The 20,114-nt window shown below is 37.9% G+C and overlaps 1 protein-coding gene across 37 annotated transcripts in view; it reads left to right on the top strand.

The window, feature by feature from the left end:
- Nucleotides 1-20,114, top strand: part of RFX3 (regulatory factor X3) — a 287,131-nt gene that overhangs the window by 122,116 nt on the left and 144,901 nt on the right. For all 37 annotated transcript variants that reach the window (XM_077908536.1, XM_077908547.1, XM_077908603.1 and 34 more), the window contains one exon: nt 3,781-3,905. In XM_077908536.1, coding sequence (XP_077764662.1) covers nt 3,789-3,905 — 117 coding nt within the window. In that variant the 5' untranslated portion in view covers nt 3,781-3,788. The remainder of the gene's footprint in view (nt 1-3,780; nt 3,906-20,114) is intronic.

Genomic DNA, 20,114 nt, shown 5'->3' with positions numbered 1-20,114 from the left:
TTGTCAGATGAGAGACTTAATTATGGTCATGAGTTTTTGAGCCAGTCTCTGGCAGGGATGGGAGTGAGACCCTCTTACGTCATGAGGCCTTGGCACAGGAAGCCTCTTTCTCATAACTGAGGAAGACAATGAAATCATAGGAGGTGAAGTTGTGTCCATCAAGGAGAGATGAGGAGACTAAATTCGTATCCATTGGCACAACCCTGTGACCCAGGGTGAGGTGGGATGAGGAGCAATCCCTGGAGAGGAAATGGATGTTTCAGGACCAATTATTGGTTGTTCTGGATTGGGCTTTCTGTGCCAGTTTTGATGTGGCATTGCATGGAGCCAGAGACTTGGATAGAAAGCTCTCCATGAATTTCTCACTTGAAGTTACAAAGCCATCATTTCCTTTCTATCTCATTTCCCTCAGTCTCTTCTGCAAAGGCTGCTCCTCTAAAACAGTTGGGACCCATTTCCTCCTTTTTCATTCTGAAAAGGTCCCCAGTTTGCTTTACTCTCTTCTGTGTCTGTTCTGAAATTCAGGACTTCCCACTCGATCTGGTGGTTTACTACATGATCCGCCTTAGTATTTCCAAACCCTCCTTTCCAACCTCCAGCTGTTTGACCCTGGTCAAGTATGACCTAACATCTCTGGGTGTCCTCATCTCTTAGTAAAGTGGTCAAAAGTTGAGTATTTCTCTTCTGTATGAAAGAAGTGAATGTGTAAAAATGTTACCAAAATTATCTTAAACCCAAAATGTAATTTTTTCATTTTTAATCTCGATGTGTAAGACTAAAGTTCAGGTTACCCCCAAAAGTGTCATGAACTCACATGCCTATAGAGGCCAGGCAAATGAAGGGGTATTGCCATTTAAGTAATTTACCTATAAAACATATAACATAGGTTCACCTTTTCTAAATTTTCACATTTTTTGGAAGAATCTGGAAATTGGTTTCTAACACAGGGATTTCTGCTTTTTAAATGTTAGCAATTAAGAATTTTAATTGGTAGTAACTCTAAGACAAAGCCTTTCTGTGGAGTCTAATAGAGTCCATGAGAGGCCATTTTTCAAATCTGTGCCTTTTATCTTCTGATAAGGTAGTTTATTGAGAATTCTTAGGAATTGCTTTACAAGTATACTTAATTTTTCTTAAAAGATTTATTTATTTTGGAGGGGAGGGTCAGAGAGAGTCTTAAGCAGATTCTACATCGAGCATGGGACCCGATGTGGGGCTTGATCTCATGACCCTGAAATCACTTTTTGAGCCAAAACCAAGAGTCTGACACTTAACCAAGTGTGCCACTAGTTGCCCCAAATGTATTTAATTTTTAAAGAGATCTTTATTTTTTATATACTTGCCTATGTTAGGTCTAAAATAGATATCACGGTATGGATCATATACCAACAGGGGTGTGTAAACTGGCCTGCAGAACAATGTATGGGCACCTGAAATGCCTTGATAAAATTACTAGCCAGCAATGGGAGAAATAGGAGGGAGTTTTAGGTGAGTGACTTCACTCTAAGAAACACCCACCCTCGATTGGCCATAATTGGCACCCCTATTTTCATGAACCCATTTCATTACGAAACGGATGAAGGCCTCCATCTATCTTGGAGTTGGGAAGAGAGGCTACGAAAACCTCACTGAAGGTAGTATCCAACATCTGGTTCATTCTTCATTCTCTGCAGAAAGTTATCTGCTTATTCTTAACCAATAGCTCCTCTGCTGTAGCACAAAAGACATTGTGATGGTCTACAAGCTTCAATCAAAGGACATTGGCTTTTGCTTTCATTTTGAGGAGGGTATATTTTTCCCTCTGTGATGGAATACAAGGAAGAGGCACAGATAGGGTTCCTCATGTGTATATCCCTTCCCAGAATTTGAGAATCAGGAGTCCTCCAGTTAATCTTCATTAGACAAGAATTTTATGTAGTGAATCTTCTCATTCTCAAACATTTTTAGGCATATCCATAGTCTTTAATGCTAGCCCAGAGGGGTGTGTGTGTGTGTGTGTGTGTGTGTGTGTGTGTTTGCTGAGAGATTAATGCTACAGTTTAAAAAATGAGCCATCGTTTGGTGATGTCACATAAAAATCTGAACTTTTCAGCTACGTTTGGAAAATTGGGAGACCTGGCACCTACCGCTTAGCCTTCCCACAAATTCTCAACTTCTTGGAGCTGAACGTTAGTAGCTGACCCAAATAAATGGGGTGGTAGCTGCAGTCTCTATCACTTCCCCGTTTATTTTATAAGCTTCTAACCACCTTCACTCTCTGTACCCGAGGTCCCTCATCTGTAAATGAAAGATTATAACCCTACCAATCACACCGGGTTGTTACTGGATTAACTTATATGGTAGAGCATTTGGAAGAGTCCTTAGCATATGTTAACCATTGAATCAGTGTTAGCTGTTAATTGCTGTATCTCTTGTATGTGGTAAAGTTTATTATACTGCTTTAGGGCTTTGCCTAACAATAGAATATGAAAATCACTTAAAGAGTTGCCAACAGTCAAGGCCTAGAAAGAAAAATAAGCACAGATTCAAAGTGAAAAGGTTTAGTCTCATGGCTGTTCCTGTCACCTTGAGTGAGCCTCCACCTCTCTGGGTTCTGGTTTCCTTGTTTATAAAATAAGAGTAGATGAAATGTCTTCAGAGGTCCATTTCTAAAATTGAAGGAGGTGCTAGAAAAGGTTTGAGGGGAAAAATTGGAAGAGGGCACACTATGACAAAAGATGATAAAGGGCTTAATTTTCTCCTTGAAAGAACTAGATACTCTTTCAGAGTTTTTGTAGGGAAAATTAATGTTCACCATACTGTTCACAGATTTAAACCATAATGCAGTGTTTTTCTTAATCTACCAATTAAATATTGTGCCCCTAGCCCCTCAGGAAAGAAAATTAGAATTCTGTTCCCTTGCTCAATAACACAAAAATTAATATTTATTCCGTTGACTATATAAGTAGTTAAAGGGAATGCTGAGATCAGGAGGTGTGAGAATCCATGCCCATTAGAGCACATGCTGCAAAATTTAACATGTTAGCAGAGCAGACACATACAAACTAAAAAATGTGCCAGGTTGAACTCTGAATGGGAGAAGGTAAAATTTCATGTCTTTGCTTACAAGTCTCATTTCTGTCCTCCCCATCTTCAAAATACCAAACATTTGTTGACTTTTGGCTATCTTTGTGTTAAATTAAGGTTGATTTTAGTACTATATCATAACACAGGCAGAGCAAATTAGTGAGCCCAACCCTTTGATTAAGTTTTTGGATATGCATTACTTCTGTTTTAGATCACAGCATAGTAAGTTTGAAAGTTGGAAAGGGTTAGAAATAATTTATTCTAAATTGTACACCTTTGATGACATCCTAATGGCCTATAAAAGTGTCTAGAAAATAACATTTTTCTGACATATTTACATCCAGTCAGGGTTCTTGTACTGAAAATTGAGTATCTTGAAATATTTTTGGGCTTAGTTTATACTATGATTGAACTGATTTAGAACAGCTGAGACCTAAGGAAGGTAGACTTCAAGGAAGTTCAACTTTTATAGCCTCAAAATTAGAGGTGCTAATGGGGATTTTTTTAAATGTGACCTGGTAATTTTTTGTATTTATTTAAAGAGTGATCCGAGTTACTAGAAACATGCATGGGATATGATGGCAGTGTGTTGGCGTAAGAAGTACCCTGAGAGTTGAAAGTCTCTCTCAGCGTAGGGTTTTAAGAACACATGTAATGCAGCTAGTCATGTGAGGAGAGCATTTAAAACGTTATTTCTCTTTTGATGTATTTCAGAGACCATCATGCAGACATCAGAGACCGGGTCGGACACAGGTTCGACAGTGACTTTACAGACATCTGTGGCTAGTCAAGCAGCAGTGCCTACACAGGTGGTACAGCAGGTACCAGTACAACAGCAGGTAAGTAACAGCCGTTCTCAGACAAAAATGCCATGCCTTTCCCTGTGCTGACGACTGTCTGTCCCACCGAGCTGTATCCAGAGAGGATTTGGATTCTCCTTTCTGACCCAGTGGGTGCTGAGATAGATTGAGTTTGGTTCTTAGATTAATCTGAGGAAGTGTTTCTTGAGCACTTCGTGGATGTAGCAGATTGTGCTGGGCTATAGGGATGCAAAGGAAAGTATCCAAACCATAATCCCTGTTCTGAAAGAGCCTCTTACTCCTGTTTCTGCCTTGACCATCCTATGAGTTGTGTCCCTCTCTTTTCCCCTCCCTGATTCTTTTTTTTTTTTTTTTTTTTTAAAGATTTTATTTATTCATGAGAGAGAAGCAGAGACACAGGCAGAGGGAGAAGCAGGCTCCCTGCAGGGAGCTCAAGGCAGGACTCAATCCCAGGACCCCAGGATCACCACCTGATCCAAAGGCAGGTGCTCAACCACTGAGCCACCCAGGTGCCTCTCGCTTCCCTGATTCTTGACCACAACTTCCTATTTCTTCCTACTGAAATATCATCAATCATAGTTAACACAGAATCAGCTCACAATAGGTAGTACTTGATAAAGGAGAGGTTTGCATGTAACTTCCAGGCAAGGATTTTGCCTTTGTGATGATTTAGAAAATGCCTGAGTATTTTGGAGAGTGAAAAATACTGTTGAATGAAAATTAAATGATCTTGAAGGTCTGGAGATCTGACTCATCCCGTTTAAAAAATTGAGAATGAATTCATTGTCACATGTTTACTACAGAGCTTATTCATACTCAGGACACTCGGCTTGTTTTGGAAAGATAATGACGAAATCATGCTATTTGTGCCAGTTAATGGTTCTGCAATGTGGATTAGTGAACACCTTGGCCTGTCAATTTTTCTGAAGAGTGGTGAGAAAATAAATGAGAAAGATCATATAGAGCATTATCTTGAGACTTGTGTGATTTGCCTCTAATTTCTTGGTATCAAGGAGAATCTCCAGCAAATGTCACTCTTATAATTACAGAAAAGTAGCTAGCGAAAGGGATATTTTTTAGGCAGAGGTACTTGCGGTTAAATTCTTTTCAGATGATAGAAGCGGGATGGGCAGGGAGAGGGCTGGGATCAAGGAGAAGCTTTTTAAAAATTTTCCTGTAGGTTCCTTTTTGTAACATCACATTTTATTTCCTGATTATAGTATCTTTTTATTTCTCTCCAAAGATACTAATTTTTAAAAAATTGTTGCATTTTTTTCCTTTTTATAGTCTTTTTCCTTCAAACTACTTTGCTCTTTGGGATTTTGTTTTTTGTTACTTTGTGGAGTTTTTTGGATATATATATATATATATTTTTTTTTGGTCTCTTGTCTTTTTTTGAAGCTTTTCTTAGATGTCTGATAATCTTTGTGTGTTTATCCATATTTAAAAGCATGAGGATAAACAGCTTATTTGCATGTATGGGTGGGTCTTGTTGAATGCAGTGTAGGGTCGGTCATCTGACTGGGCTTTTTAACTGGGGACCCTCTGGTGTTCAGTATCTTTTTTCCTCTTGGGCTGTCATATTTTTAAAGAAGACTTCTCCAGCTTCCTGCCTAGAAGGTGAATACTTGGCTGCCTGAAAACTGAGTGGAGGAGGAATATTGGGTATTTCTTGCTCTAATTCACTTAATCCTTCTTTTTTTTTTTTTTTTTTTCATATGATATTACCCATGGTTGGGGGTTAAACCAAAGAATAAATCCCCAAGCCTTACCAAAGTTCGGGAAGGCGGCCACCCATCTCACTGCATGTAGTTGGTGGAGAGACTCTGATTGCTGCTTCAATTAAAATCACTTTTTGTATTAACTATGTAACCTTAAAAAACCAAAGTTGCTTCCAGAAGTGGAAAATCCTATCACCAGTGTAAGTAGAAAATCATACATAATGTACACTCACCTTGTTCACGTCCTCATGAAAAATAATCTCGTGTACACATGGACCCCTCTTTGGAAAACACTGTGCTGTGCCATATGGCTCATTCCCAGCAGGCATAGCTTTCAGTTCCTCAAGTTAGCTCTTTCCTCTAGGACATTCAAGGCAGGTGAGACTTTACATCCCCTCACACCAAGCAAAGAAGGTGAGAACTCTCGTTTTCTTTTTGTCAACAAAGTGTTTTATTTCACATAGTGGATTAGTGTGATACTTGCCTGGAGTTGCCTGTAGTGCTTCCAGGCTTATTTGGAAGGATTTTTTTTTCCTCTGTCATTTTTTTTTTATTTTCTTTCTTTCTTTCTTTCTTTCTTTCTTTCTTTCTTTCTTTCTTTCTTTCTTTCTTTCTTTCACTAGAAAATGTCACATTTGATGTTCCCTAGTGTATTCCTCTTTTTTTTTTTTTTTTAGACAAGAGAGAGTGGGCATCGGGGGAGGGGCAGAAGGTGAGGGAGAGAGATAATATCAAGCAGGCTCCATGCCCTGGGTGAAGCCCTAGGTGGAGCTTGATCTCACAACCCTGAGATCATGCCCTGAGCTGAAACCAAGAATTGGACATTTAACTGAGCCACCCAGCTGCCCCTCTCTAGTGCATTCTCTTAGTGTCCCTGTAGATATATTCTGTACAACTGATGAGATGATTATTGTATTAATTTCTTATTCTTTGTAAAAATTTTTTTAAATTTCTTATTGTTCTTAACTTGCCTCTAGTCTTTGTTTTATTAATGTACTGATGTCATGATGAGTTTTCCAAGTGTAGTGGGATACCTTTAAAATCTGGTAGCTTTTGTCACTGACCCATGATGGATGTTGAAATCATGGCATTGATGTCAAAGGTAGTTACTTCTGTTGATTCAATTTTATTGTGTCCTTGCTTTGGCCACTCTAATGTGAGGAAGTCTATAGCTAAACTTGTTTATTGTTGAGGTATATAATATATTTATTAGAAAGTTGAAAAACCAAGAAATTTTAAGATCTAACATATAGTTTTGTTTCTTTAAAGCACAAAGGTTCTAATCTCATGAGTAATAAGTACCAAGTAAAATGTGGATTCTAACATTATTTCTGTGCTTTTTCATTTATCCTGTATGAGCTCAAAAATCAACTTTCTTTCTTTAGACAATCCGGTTCAGGAATAGAGAATTCTGAGCAATGACTACAAGGTCTTGTTATAGCAGTACTTCATCAAATTTCCTGTCTTTTGTAATTTTGCACCATTTCACAAAACACCATAGAGTCTCAGCTTCCAAATATAGACATGGTTGCCCATTTCAATAAAATCTATAAAATATTCAAATTTGATGTTGACAAAATATTAAAACTTCCATATTACTCATCATCATCTTTATAAGAAAACTGGTTTGTTTTTTTTTTTTTAAAAAGGTTTTATTTATTCATGAGAGACACACAGACAGAATGAGGCAGAGACATAGGCTGAAGGAGATGCAGGCTCCATGCTGGGAGCCTGATGTGGGACTCGATCCCGGGACTCCAGGATCACACCTTGGGCAGAAGGCAGACGCTGAACCGCTGAGCCACCCAGGCGTCCCAATATAAGAAGACTTTGGACTGATGGTTTCTATAGACTATGACTAGAAGTGAGTTACTTCTCCCTTGCCTTCCCCCTGCCTTGAATGATTTCTTAGAGTTTTCTATAGATTATTTTTCAAGTTGGTCATTTTATGCCTAAATATGAGTGGTCTTTGACCCTACTTGCCCTAAACCTGAATTGAAAATCCAGGCGCAGGAAGGAGGAACGTGTCTTCCATTATTGCATTCTTTCCCACAGCCAGTCAAAGCAGAACCTAGAGTAAAGCCAGCCAGCATTTTTACTCCTTGTTGCAATCTTGGGTTTCAGGTGTTCTACAGTGTTGCTGACCTTGAGGATGATTCCTAAGCCACTTCGAACCAGGGCTCTGAGACTTTTTTTCTCCTAGTTTTAACTGCCCCTCTGAGTACAGTTCTAGCTTTTTCCTGTAGTCTCTGCCTACCTTCTCCGTTCCTTAGAGAAAGGCACACAGCTTTTCTGTCAAAGTGGGTAAGTGTGTTATCACTATACCACTTCTTGTAAACACAACGTCCCAGGTGCAGTGGAGCCCCGGGGTTGAGGGGCTTTTGTTTGAACTCAAAGAAAAAAAAAAATCTTTTGTCAAGTTAGCTGTCAATTTTGACTTCTTTTATTATCAGAGACTATGGTCTTTACCTTTTCGTTCACAGGGACACACTTTCTTTCTCTTGAGTCTTTAGTATGTAACTGGGACACTGAAACCTCTTTTTACATGATAAAAATTCATTTCAAGATTATATTCAGATAAGAACTTTGGTTTTCTATAAATCATCTATCTGGGTAGTGATTGTTACATATGATTTGAGATACAAAATGAATAGAATAGTTGTATTCTAACAATATTGTTTCTTTTGTAGCTATATTGTTTCCTTTTGGTTAGTGTCAATCTATGGCATATTTAGCATTTCCACTTAAGTTATGGTACATCCTGGCAAGTGCGTATATTATCCCTGTGGTCAAAGGGATAAATGACATTTTGTTTGAGAAACAGAGTCGATCAGAGGTGCCAGTTAGGTTCTAGGCAAAGGATAATCTTGAAGATTCAAGAAGGGTAAATTTGAAATGAATCCCAGTAGATCTATTCATGATGGGTATCTTTAAAATGATGCCTCAAATTTTAGGAAACAGATTTTAGGAAAGGAATTTTGACATGAGTACTCCTGAGATCCTCACGAGACCACAGCTTCAACAAGGGGTCATTTTTATTCTCACTTCTGTTTGCCATATTCCTGTGATGTATATAGTATGTAGTCACATCCAGAAAGAAACTGGGGTGATGAGCAGTATACCCATGAGAAAATTCTTGTGAGGGAAGCAGTGTACAGAGACTAAGGGGTGTGTGTGTGTGGGGAAGATTGCATATAGTATGTTAAATCCATAACAGAATACTGCATTGCCTCGAAATTCAATCTGTAATATTTTAAATGGATCCCTTTGCTAGTCTAGAGACCTAATCCTGAGGTAGTGTACTCTATCATTTCTGTCTTTATCTTTTTTTTCTGTTCAGGGTTAAGAGATTTGCTTTCTGTCCATCCTAGCTTTGATGGACATGAATAGAATTCTTTTCATTTGAGACCATTATCTCATATAATCAGCAGAAACAAAGACATTTTCTGTGCTTTGCTTTTATTTGGGACTTGATTCCCATTGGTTTGCTTCCCTCAGGGGACAGTATTCTCCTAATTAAAACCCATGGCAGACGTCCTAAAAGATGGGGTTAAAATGAATTCCCGTTGAATGTCTTTTTGTAGAAAAACAAAAGAGAATGATTTTAGCTCTTGAAGAGCATATTTATTTTATCTTTTAGAGCCAGAATTGCTAATTTTTAGTATCTAATATAAAAAGGTGTTTCGAAGGAACATGCTGATTTACAATTGAAATAAATTTTGCTCTGCCAATCCAAAATGTGGGCCTTCTAGCTGAACATCTCTACTGAATATTTGTAAAAATAAGAGCTCTACTATTTAAATTGTTGAGTAACCGTATGTGCTGATTCTCTGTTAAAAGTGATTTTAAAAATACTTTCTTGTCTATTGTTAGATCATTGTGATCAGTTTAAGATAATATAATTTCAGAGGAATATGCCAGGCACTGTGTTAAATGCTAGGGTTTCCAAGGGGGTTTGACATGGCACCTGACTATGGAAAGCCAGCTCTTGAGGGATAGATATTGTTGTAGAATTGGATACTAAGTACCTCAGGAGTAACAGTGGAGATTGTTCTTGGGAATGAAAATCAGTAATGTCTTCACCATGGATGTGACTTTGAGCGAGATGCTGAAGTAAAAGTTGGAGGTCCTAAGAAAAATGGACCAAAAGAGGGTATTTCTGGTAGGGGAAAGTATGGAAGAGCTCAAGGGAAATCAGGGAGTCTGTAGTGATGAGGGGCTAGTAGTGACGGTTGTGAAAGTGTTTCCTAAGAACCTCTAGTGGGAGGTTGAGTCAGATGATCCATTTGTGGCATCTTTACATGTGTTCCCTCCTTCATATTTTCATTCTTTTCCCTCTTCAGTTGACCTCTTTCACAGTCTGTTCCCCCACTGCCAGTTTTCTTGAGACATCTGTACATGTCTGCTGTGTCTCCCTTTTGTCCAGACATTTCTTAATCCTGTGAAATTTGGGTGCCTACCCATCCAACTGTGGATACTGCACACTTCTGACAGAAATAAATCCAACAATATTCCCTAGGATCTTTCTGGATTTTTCCTTGACACTTGATACTTTTGATTATCATATTATCTCTCTTGCTGTATGGCTATTGGGCTGCTTCCCCCTTTATTTCTTGGAGAGCCACTTCATCCAGGAAAGCAGGTTTTATGGAGGTGAAGAGACTGAGAGTCATAGTTAAAAGGTATGGGTTCGAATCCTGGCTCTAGCTCTTTCTGGTTATATGCTCTTGGGCAAATTGCCTGAGATACAATTTCCTCATGTATAAGATAGAGATAGTAATATCAAGTTTATGCTTGTCTACAAATATTAAATAATGTGTTTACTAATAATTTAAGGTAGTACCTGGCATTATATAATAAACCTTCAACAAATTTATTATTATTTTTTTTTAACTCTTATTTTCCTTGTTCTTAGTATTATCTGACTCCTGTAATTTGTGGATTTTTGACCCTCTTTTCTATGAGGTTTGGCCTTTGGCCTTGTCTTTTTGCCATCACTCTCAAGTAACCCTTCCTCTACAGCTATTCTGGTTTTAAAACCAGTTGCTCTCATTTTCTTTAGTAAGCATTAACCTCTGATCCTTCTTTGTATTACTCTGGGTTATGAGTTAGGGAGGCTCAGGCTCTAGATCAGAACAGAGACCACGTGATCTGACCCACGGGGGCAGTATTGGCCTTCTCCAGCCTGGATGGGCGCAGAGTGCAGTTGCCATAGTGATTAGAGAAAATGCCAGAGGACTTCTCAGTAAATATCAGGAATACCTCCAGTGTTTTACTCAGTTCGTGAAATATAATAATTTTGGATCTAGTGTGGTTTTGTGGTAGGATGTAACAGTTTAGGACATGAAGGTGAGAATATATTAATATTTTAGCTAGCCTGATTGGCGTTTGGATTTCTAGTTGGAAGAGACTTCAGTTACTCATTTATTTCAACTATCCCAGAAGACCTTCCAAAGTCGAATTGCTGAAAATTGGCTTCTTCAATCAATCACTTACCTGCATAGACTAATTTAGTTAATTCCATAATTTTGTTCCTAGAGATATATAATGTTTCCTGTGAATATCTAATTTGCTTATCAAACCATCAATTCCAACATCAGGAACCTTTTTTTTTTTTTTTTACTTGGAGAGTTCAACTTGTCCTATAAAATTTTTCACATGAGTAGAAAGTGGAAAACTTTAAGATAACTGGCACTTTTGTTTACATATGATTTGAGCAAGATGGAACATAATTTAAATGGAGCACTGGCCCTCTTTGCCAAAGCAAATCAGAAGAATTCTTTACCTGTGCTAAAAAATGCACTTTCAATATAATAGATCTCAATATAGGGATCCCTGGGTGGCGCAGCGGTTTGGCGCCTGCCTTTGGCCCAGGGCACGATCCTGGAGACCCGGGATCGAATCCCACATCGGGCTCCCGGTGCATGGAGCCTGCTTCTCCCTCTGCCTATGTCTCTGCCTCTCTCTCTCTCTCTGTGTGACTATCATAAATAAATAAAAATTAAAAAAAAAAAAGAAATTAAAAAAAAAATAGATCTCAATATAGCTGAGCCTATTTGCCATCAAGTATCTGAAGGAAAGAGAAACTTTAAGGTCAAAATAAAAATTATTTATAGTCTGAGGTGGTCAAGGAAGTCTTTCCAGAGGAAGTGACTTTTAAGCTAAGATTGAAGAATAGAGTTAACCAGTGAGGGAATAAAAAGAAGTGTTTTTTGAGGGCTCAGAATGGCTAGAGAAGAAAGGGTGATGGACAAGTGGTAAGAAATGAGATGGGGGTCCTACCTGGCTCCTGGTCTGGCTGTATAAGCTATTTAAGTTTTCAGTCATAATGAATTTTTCTTTTATAAAAAGATTTATCTATTTGAAAGAGAGACCACGTGCATACCTCAGAGCACAAGGGGAGGGGAAGAAGGGGAGGGAGAGAGAATCTCTAAGCAGATGCCACACTGAGTGTAGAGCCTGATGCAGGGCTCAATCTTATGACCCTGGAATCATGACCTGAGCTGAAACCAAGAGTTGGATGCTTAAGCAACTACACCAGCCAAGCACCCCAGTAATAGCTTATTTTGAAGTTGACCACCATTCAACTTTGTCAGAAATCCAGTGGAAACAACAAATCCAATAACAGTAACTGCCATTTACAGAGCACCTATTGTGTGCCATCTGTGCTTGGTGCTTAGCCTATCATTTCTAAAGCTTATAACAACCCTGTCCAGTAAGGTTCTTCTTGCCCCTGACATCTATTCCTGAGATGCCTTTGTGGAAGCTGTAAGTATATATGGAACATAGTTTGTGAGTCATCTCCTCTCCTGGACACTTTTACAGCAAGATGAATTGTTCATCAGAATTCTTCAAGCTCAATCCCTGTAACCGAACCAGCATGTCAGAAGGTTAATTTCATGGAACACTTAAGACCTATCTTTTCTATCCATGAAAAAGGATAATTCTGCTCTTCCTTTGATCCAGGGCTGATTTTAGAAATAGACACACATGTAATGCCTTTTTATTTTCTTTAAAAATTTGTGTTGACATCAGTCAAAGCCATTTCTGCAGAGAGACTCTCATGCTTCATTTTCTTTGCATGCAGCCCTGATGAACTGATGGATTTCCCATTTAGAGCGAATCAGAGCCACTGTCTTTGTCCTGGCTGGCTCATTGCTCAGTGCTAAGTTGTAAACCTGATTTTTAAAACTAATATACCTTCCTTCAGTCATGATTTTTTTTTTTTTTTTTTTGGCCAGGAGTCACATCCAAGTCATCTGACTTTAGAGCCTGAGCTCCTAAGCTCTGCCCTACAGAGATAAAGCAGTCAGATTAGTTATATCAAGATCAGCTGTTAAGTGGTATAAGCTCCCTCACATAACAGTACTGAACATGGCAGTCCCACGGCAAAGAACATAATATACTTTATGTCAAGAAGGATTGGTTTTAGCTTTATGAATCACAGTGCATTTTTGAGAAAAATCCCACAAGCAAAACTAGTGAGGCAAGCAGGAGTATCTGAGGTATAAAGGGTTATTTGAGGAAAATAACAAATAAAAAAAATTACAAGCCTTGAACTTCTAAAGCCCTCTGTAAACTCAGATTGTAAGTATGAGCATCCGTAAATATAGAACCTTGGGAGTAAAAGAGGAAAAAGGATAAAATCAATGTAGTAAAATCTTATTATTCAGATAATCTGGAAAATGGATACCTGGGAATATTGTGTATAATTCTTGCAACTTTTCTAGAAATCTGAAGTCCTGTCAAAAGAAAAAGCACTTAAAAATCAATACCAATCTAAGTTAATTGGTAATCGAGCTACTAGTCCTAATACTATTTTATAAATAAAGGATAATCTTTTAAAGCAATCTTTAAAAATTAGGATCATAAAAGGATGAAAATATACCTTTTTATTTAATATAAAAATGGTGTTCTGAGATGCCTGGGTGGCTCAGCGGTTGAGCATCTACCTTCAGCCCAGGGTGTGATCAAGTCCCACATCAGGCTCCCCTCGGGAGCATTTTACCTTTTTTACCTTTAAATAAGTAAAACCTGAAATGTGGCCTGATATGTATACTTAAGAAGCAAAAGTTCTTCAAAAAAGTATCCCAAATTAATATACTTTTGTCTCACCTCAGTGAGTTGAAGTTTTTAAAAAAAGGAAAGAAAAAAATGTAGAGGAAAATCAGTTTTGAGATTTTTGTCTCACTCTCTCTGCATTCCCCATCAGCTCTCCTGTTTTGATAATTACTATCAAGAAAATACATACATACATCTGAACGTACAGACATATATAAGCAAGCAAGCCTGATCAACAACATAAAGCAAAAAGATCAGTAAAAATTGGTGACATTTTTAAGACTCTTAAAAACACAAATGTGTATAATGAATTGATATAATGGAGGACTGCTGAAAACCTAGTTGCTAGAAAATGCAAACTAAATTATTCTCAAGAGGGGCACCTGGGTGGCTCAGTGGCTGAGTGTCTGTTTTGGGCTTAGGGCATGATCCTGGGGTCCTGGGATCGAGTCCTTCATCGGCCTCCCCGCAGGGAGCCTGCTTCTCCCTCTGCCTATGTTTCTGCCTCTCTCTCATGAATGAATAAATGATCTTTAAAAAAATAATAAAGTATTCTCAAGAAAAAAAAAACAAATGTATTAGAAATTAGGTCCTAAACTCAACAGAGATCATTAGTCCATTTGTGGCTTTTGATTTTTGTCTTCATTAATACTGGTTATATCCAGTTGAATAAAGTCCCAGACAGCCATTCCCATCTCAACTAGGAGGAAAACTAGGTTCATCAAATCAATTGATTAGCAAGCTTTAAAAAGTTAAAGTTGCCCAAATTCATATTACAGTTGACAGGTTAGTTATTGGATGGGTAACCAGGTAGAACACCATATTTTTCCTAAAGATTTTATTTATTTATTCATGAGAGACACAGAGGCAGAGACACAGGACTTGATCCCAGGACCCCAGGATCACGCCCTGGGCTGAAGGTTGATGCTCAACCGCTGAGCCACCCAGGCGTCTCAGAACACCATTTTTATATTAAATAAAAAGGTATATTTTCATCCTTTTATGATCCTAATTTTTAAAGATTGCTTTAAAAGATTATCCTTTATTTATAAAAGGTATAATTTCAGTGGGTGACAAAAAGGTAGGCCTCAAAACCAGAAACAGGGATCCCTGGGTGGCGCAGCGGTTTGGCGCCTGCCTTTGGCCCAGGGCGCGATCCTGGAGACCCAGGATCGAATCCCACATTGGGCTCCCTGCATGGAGCCTGCTTCTCCCTCTGCCTGTGTCTCTGCCTCTCTCTCTCTCTGTGTGACTATCATGAATAAATAAATAAAATCTTAAAAAAAAAAAAGCCAGAAACAGTAATACGTAAGGCTTCTATTTCTGGTTTACAAGTCGGTCAGGCTGTTTCTTATAAATGTACATAGTTATCCAAAGCTATATATGTTTTTTCTTTCTTTAGTACTTGGGGTTTATGGTTTATTAAGTCTTGATAGTTTGGGATCCTATTCAATCTGTGCTTTCTTATAATTAGCAATTTTAGTTTTTTAAAATTAGTAAGGTTAAAGAAGAAAAGTGAAATAAGAAAAAATGCATTAGAAAAGATAGCACTTGAAATACAAGAAAGGCAATTCTTATATAAAGATGTTTATTAACATAATTAGGTTTAAAAAGGCACTGTCCCTTTTGGGAATCTCAGGTTCACTTTGTATCTTATCACTAGCAGAGTTAAACTATATATACAAGCAAACATGAGTTGTTTTTGTTTCGAGGAATGAAACTGTATCTGTAGGTTGAAGTGATAGAGCAAAATTGTTCCTGAAGATTTTGGAAAGTGATAGTAAGGAAGTTAATTTTACTTTGAATAGGGACACCTGGCTGGCTCAGTGACTGAGCATCTGCCTTTGGCCCAGGTCATGATCCTGGGTCCTGAGATCAAGTCCCACATCAGGCTCCCCACAGGGAGCCTGCTTCTCCCTCTGCCTGTGTCTCCACCTCTCTCTATATGTCTCTCATGAATAAATAAAATCTTTAAAAAAATATTTTTACTTTGAATGGCCTGAAGCCTTAGTTGCCAGAGATAATAATTTTTCTGAATATCTTATGAAACTGACAAAACCATTGATTCCAGTACTGTTTATGATCCTTGATAACATAATTATTCTGTGCAAAGCCGTTTTACCAATGATTTTTCTTTTTTGTTATTGTGCTTATTTTCAGGACTTTTGCCTCAACATTGAGGTTCACTGAGGTGTTTGTTGCCTGTGGTTCATTGATCTGGTAGATGGTTATACATTTAAAACTCATGATTACTCTTAATTTTCCCCAGCAATTTCATAAAAACAGTTCACAGAAATTGAGCGTTTCTTTAGCTACTTATTTTAAATAGACATTTTAAAATAACAAAGCAAAAAAGCATTGGAGATGTTGAGGAACTCCACATAGAGGAGCTAGTGTAATAAACAAAACCTGTCTTTTTTAAATAGTATAAAACTGGAAAGTCCTGACAATGCTCATAGATCTCAGTAGATAATTTATTTCACCCACAGGAAAATGCTTTTGATGTTTGAGCTTAAATGATATTCATACCTATGTTTTGGTTGGTGCTTCCTAGGAAGCAGTAATAATGTTACCCTACAATATTAGAGATGTGGGCTAAAGGAACACCGACTTGAATTTGATCTCAGGAGATGTGAGTGAGTTGGATTGCCACATCTGCCACTTGTAAGCTTGGTGTTGAACGAGTTACTTCAGCCTGCCTGCCCTTGAGTTGTGATAACTGAATTCTGGAGCTCATTTGGCAAACAGTGATTGAGCATCTGTTATGTGGCCGGAACTGTTCTTGTGACTGAGATAGGAAGAACTTTAAGGTTAGACCAAAAAAGACTGAGAGGTAGACAGAAATGGCAGAGAGAATGCCAATACTTGAAGAGCACGGTATAATTTGGAGGTGAGTCTGTTTTTTTTTGGGGGGGGGGGCAATTGTGGAAGACTTCTTGAATGAGTGCCAGCCTGCCTTAGTTTCCTCAGTCTTTGAAATACATAATGTACCTGAATTGTTAGCAGGATCAAATGAGAGGAAAAAAAAAGTCGTTGTAATGATGCTTTGTAACGTTCAAAGCATTTTGTAGATATAAGGACAAAACTGTTGATTCATCATATCAAACACTGTACTGGGAAGCTAGAGGTAGGAAAATGGCTGCAAAGAGCAGAGTGTCTCAAGGTGCAATATATGGATATTTCCTTAGGAATCTACTGTATATGTGTCTTTCCTCATAACGAAACAATTTATTCTAGATCATCTGAACTACTACATTATAACTGAGATTGCTTTTCAATTTCAGTGTGTTCTCCTATATGTTTATGATCTTATTGGTGTTGGGTTGAGCTACTATAATTGTCTTGGGCTAATAAGGTGGAATAGAGCCAGCCTTATTATGAAAGTGATCAAGGCTAAATGATACCACAGATAGATCTAATACAAAGGAAGCTTCATCCTACTAGTTGGCCCCACAAGTATCTTTATTTATACCTTGGTTTCTGTTTGTACAGGTTCAGTAGTATTTTATTGAACACTAGAGGTCAGCGGTCATAGTCACAGGGAAGCATGGCTGATACCCAAACTAGGCTGAGTCTTTCTGTTGTACATTCCTCTAGCCATATGGACCTCTTCCTCACAGTCTATTCAGCATTGTGGTTTTATTTTTTAAAAGATTTTATTTATTTATTTTACTTTAGAGAGAAACAAAGTGCATGAGTGTGCATGAGTGGGGGCGGGGGAAGAGGAGAGATAGAGGCAGATTCTCTTCTGAACACAGAACTGGACACAGCTGTATCTCACAATCTGGAGATAATGACCTGAGCTGAAACAAAGAGTCGGATGCTCAACTCACTGAGCTACCCAGCCGCCTCACATCAACGTGATTTTAATTGATTTATGTGATTAATGTCTTTCTCTAGAACTTTGTCATAAATTGATGGTCCAGGGACCATGTCTTTTTTGCCCTCACCATAGTACAACCCAATACGTATGATCTGTCTGCACATAATAGGTGCTCAATAAGTGTTTGTTGAATTGATGATTGAACTAGGTGATATTAAAGTATCTAAATTAATAGTGACTTAAAATATTTAACTACATGTTAAGTATTAAACATGCATATACACACATGCCACTTATTAGACTCTATAATTTCTGAATAGTGTAAATTATCACTATCAGATGTCTCCAAAGGAGAACATCTACCCCCTAGGTTTGTGCAAGATTAGAAGAATAAATGTTAAATTTCTATTAATTATTTTTGGTCTAAAAATAAAAAACAATGGCTGAAATGTAAGAAATTACATATATCACATGTGTAATTGAGGCATCTTGAGGGAAGAGGGGTTGATGACAAAACTCCTCACTTGTTTTTTGCATTTGTTTATTTTTTCAGGTTTCTACCAAGGTGGATAAATAGGTTATATAGTCTATTTTGATTAAACTGACTTCATATAATATGGACAAGCAGCTTGAAAAAAAATTCCCACAAATTGAAAATAGTATATATATTGCAGAAACAAGCTAGCAGAATGAAGGCTTCCCTAATTCTCCCACAGTCATATAATAAATATCTGTTTAGATAGTCCCAGTTTAAATGATAACATGTTGGCTCCATATGTTCCAAAAATCAAGACTTTTGACATGCAGGTTTAGCATGGTTTAGGTTTAGCTTTAGGTCCACTGTCTTCGATGATGAAACTCTCCCCTAAGTATATATTATGCCATTATAGATCAGCTAGTGAATTTGCCTCAAATGGACACTTAAATATTTGATCTTCAGCATTTTATTTTATAATTCCAATTTTTCTATGTGTTTTGTAGAGTGTATCGTATTCATACAATAGAACATGTATGTGATTTATAAGTTGTTTTTAAGTCAGAGTGAAGGGGATCCCTGGGTGGCGCAGCGGTTTGGCGCCTGCCTTTGGCCCAGGGCGCGATCCTGGAGACCCAGGATCGAATCCCACGTCAGGCTCCCGGTGCATGGAGCCTGCTTCTCCCTCTGCCTGTGTCTCTGCCTCTCTCTCTCTCTCTGTGTGACTATCATAAATAAATAAAATTGAAAAAAAAAAAATTTAAGTCAGAGTGAAAAATGATTAAAAAACATTTGGAAGCTACCATTCTATAATAGGCCAGGAGGAAGATGTCATTTACATACAGTAAGGTTTGCCATTTAAGTGTATGGTTTGAAGGGTTTTGATAAATATGTACCCTTTATAAATATCATCACAATCAAAATATAAAGCATTTTCATCACCCCAAATAACTCCTGTGTGTCTCTGTGTTCAGTGCTTTCGCTGCCATATTCCTAGGTCCGGTAAAATCTCTTCTGTCATTTAGACCATATGTCTTTTCTAGAATTTCAGATACATGAAATCACAAAACATCTACTCCTTTGTGTCTGGCTTCTTTGACTCACCATAGTTTTTGGGAGGTTCCTCCCTGTTTTTGAATCTGTTAGTGGTTTATTTCTTTTTATTCATGAACTGCATTCCATGATAACAGTGTATCACAGTTTGTTTATCCTTTCACCTGTTATTAATCATTTCGTTTGTTTCCAGTTTTGAACATTCATATATTAAGTCTCTGTGTAGACATAATGTTTTTATTCTCTTGGGTAAAGATCTAGAAGTAGAGTTGTAGGGCCACATGACAAGTGTTTAACATTGTGAAAAGCTGCCATACTGTTTTCCAAAGTGATTACACCATTTTATATTCCCACCTGCAGTATATGAGAGTTCTAGTTGCTGGACATCCTTATCAAACATGGAATTATTAATGTTTTTAATATTAGCTATGCTAGTGAGTAGTTATATACTAGTTATCTTTTTTTTTAAATCATTTTTATTTATTTTATTTTTTTATGATAGTCACAGAGAGAGAGAGAGGCAGAGACACAGGCAGAGGGAGAAGCAGGCCCCATGCACCGGGAGCCTGACGTGGGATTCGATCCCGGGTCTCCAGGATCGCGCCCTGAGCCAAAGGCAGGCGCCAAACCGCTGCGCCACCCAGGGATCCCTATACTAGTTATCTTACAGTGGCTTTAATTTGTGTTTCTCTGATGGCTAATGATGTTGATGTTGGCTTCTTTGGCCAACTATACATATTTTAATATTTTTGCCCACAGATAGATTATTATTCTTCCATTTCTACTTTTATTTAAACCAGCAAATATAGGGACGCCTGGGTGGCTCAGCGGTTGAGTGTCTACCGTCAGCTCAGGGAGTGATCCCAGGATCCAGGATTGAGTCCTAAATCGGGCTCTCTGTGAAGAGCCTGCTTCTCCCTCTTTCTATGTCTCTGCCTCTCTCTCCTGTGTCTCTCATGAATAAATACATAAATCTTTAAAAATATATAAATAAACCAGCAAAAATTGAACTTGTGTCTAATTAAATAGATTTCTAAAATAAACTTAAATGGGTTAAAATAATTTAAAAAATTTTAAGTTAAAACCAAGGAGAA

This window comes from Canis aureus, chromosome 1 (assembly GCF_053574225.1).
Source record: "Canis aureus isolate CA01 chromosome 1, VMU_Caureus_v.1.0, whole genome shotgun sequence".
Classification (NCBI taxonomy): domain Eukaryota; kingdom Metazoa; phylum Chordata; class Mammalia; order Carnivora; family Canidae; genus Canis; species Canis aureus.
This window is presented reverse-complemented; position numbering and strand designations above follow the sequence as displayed.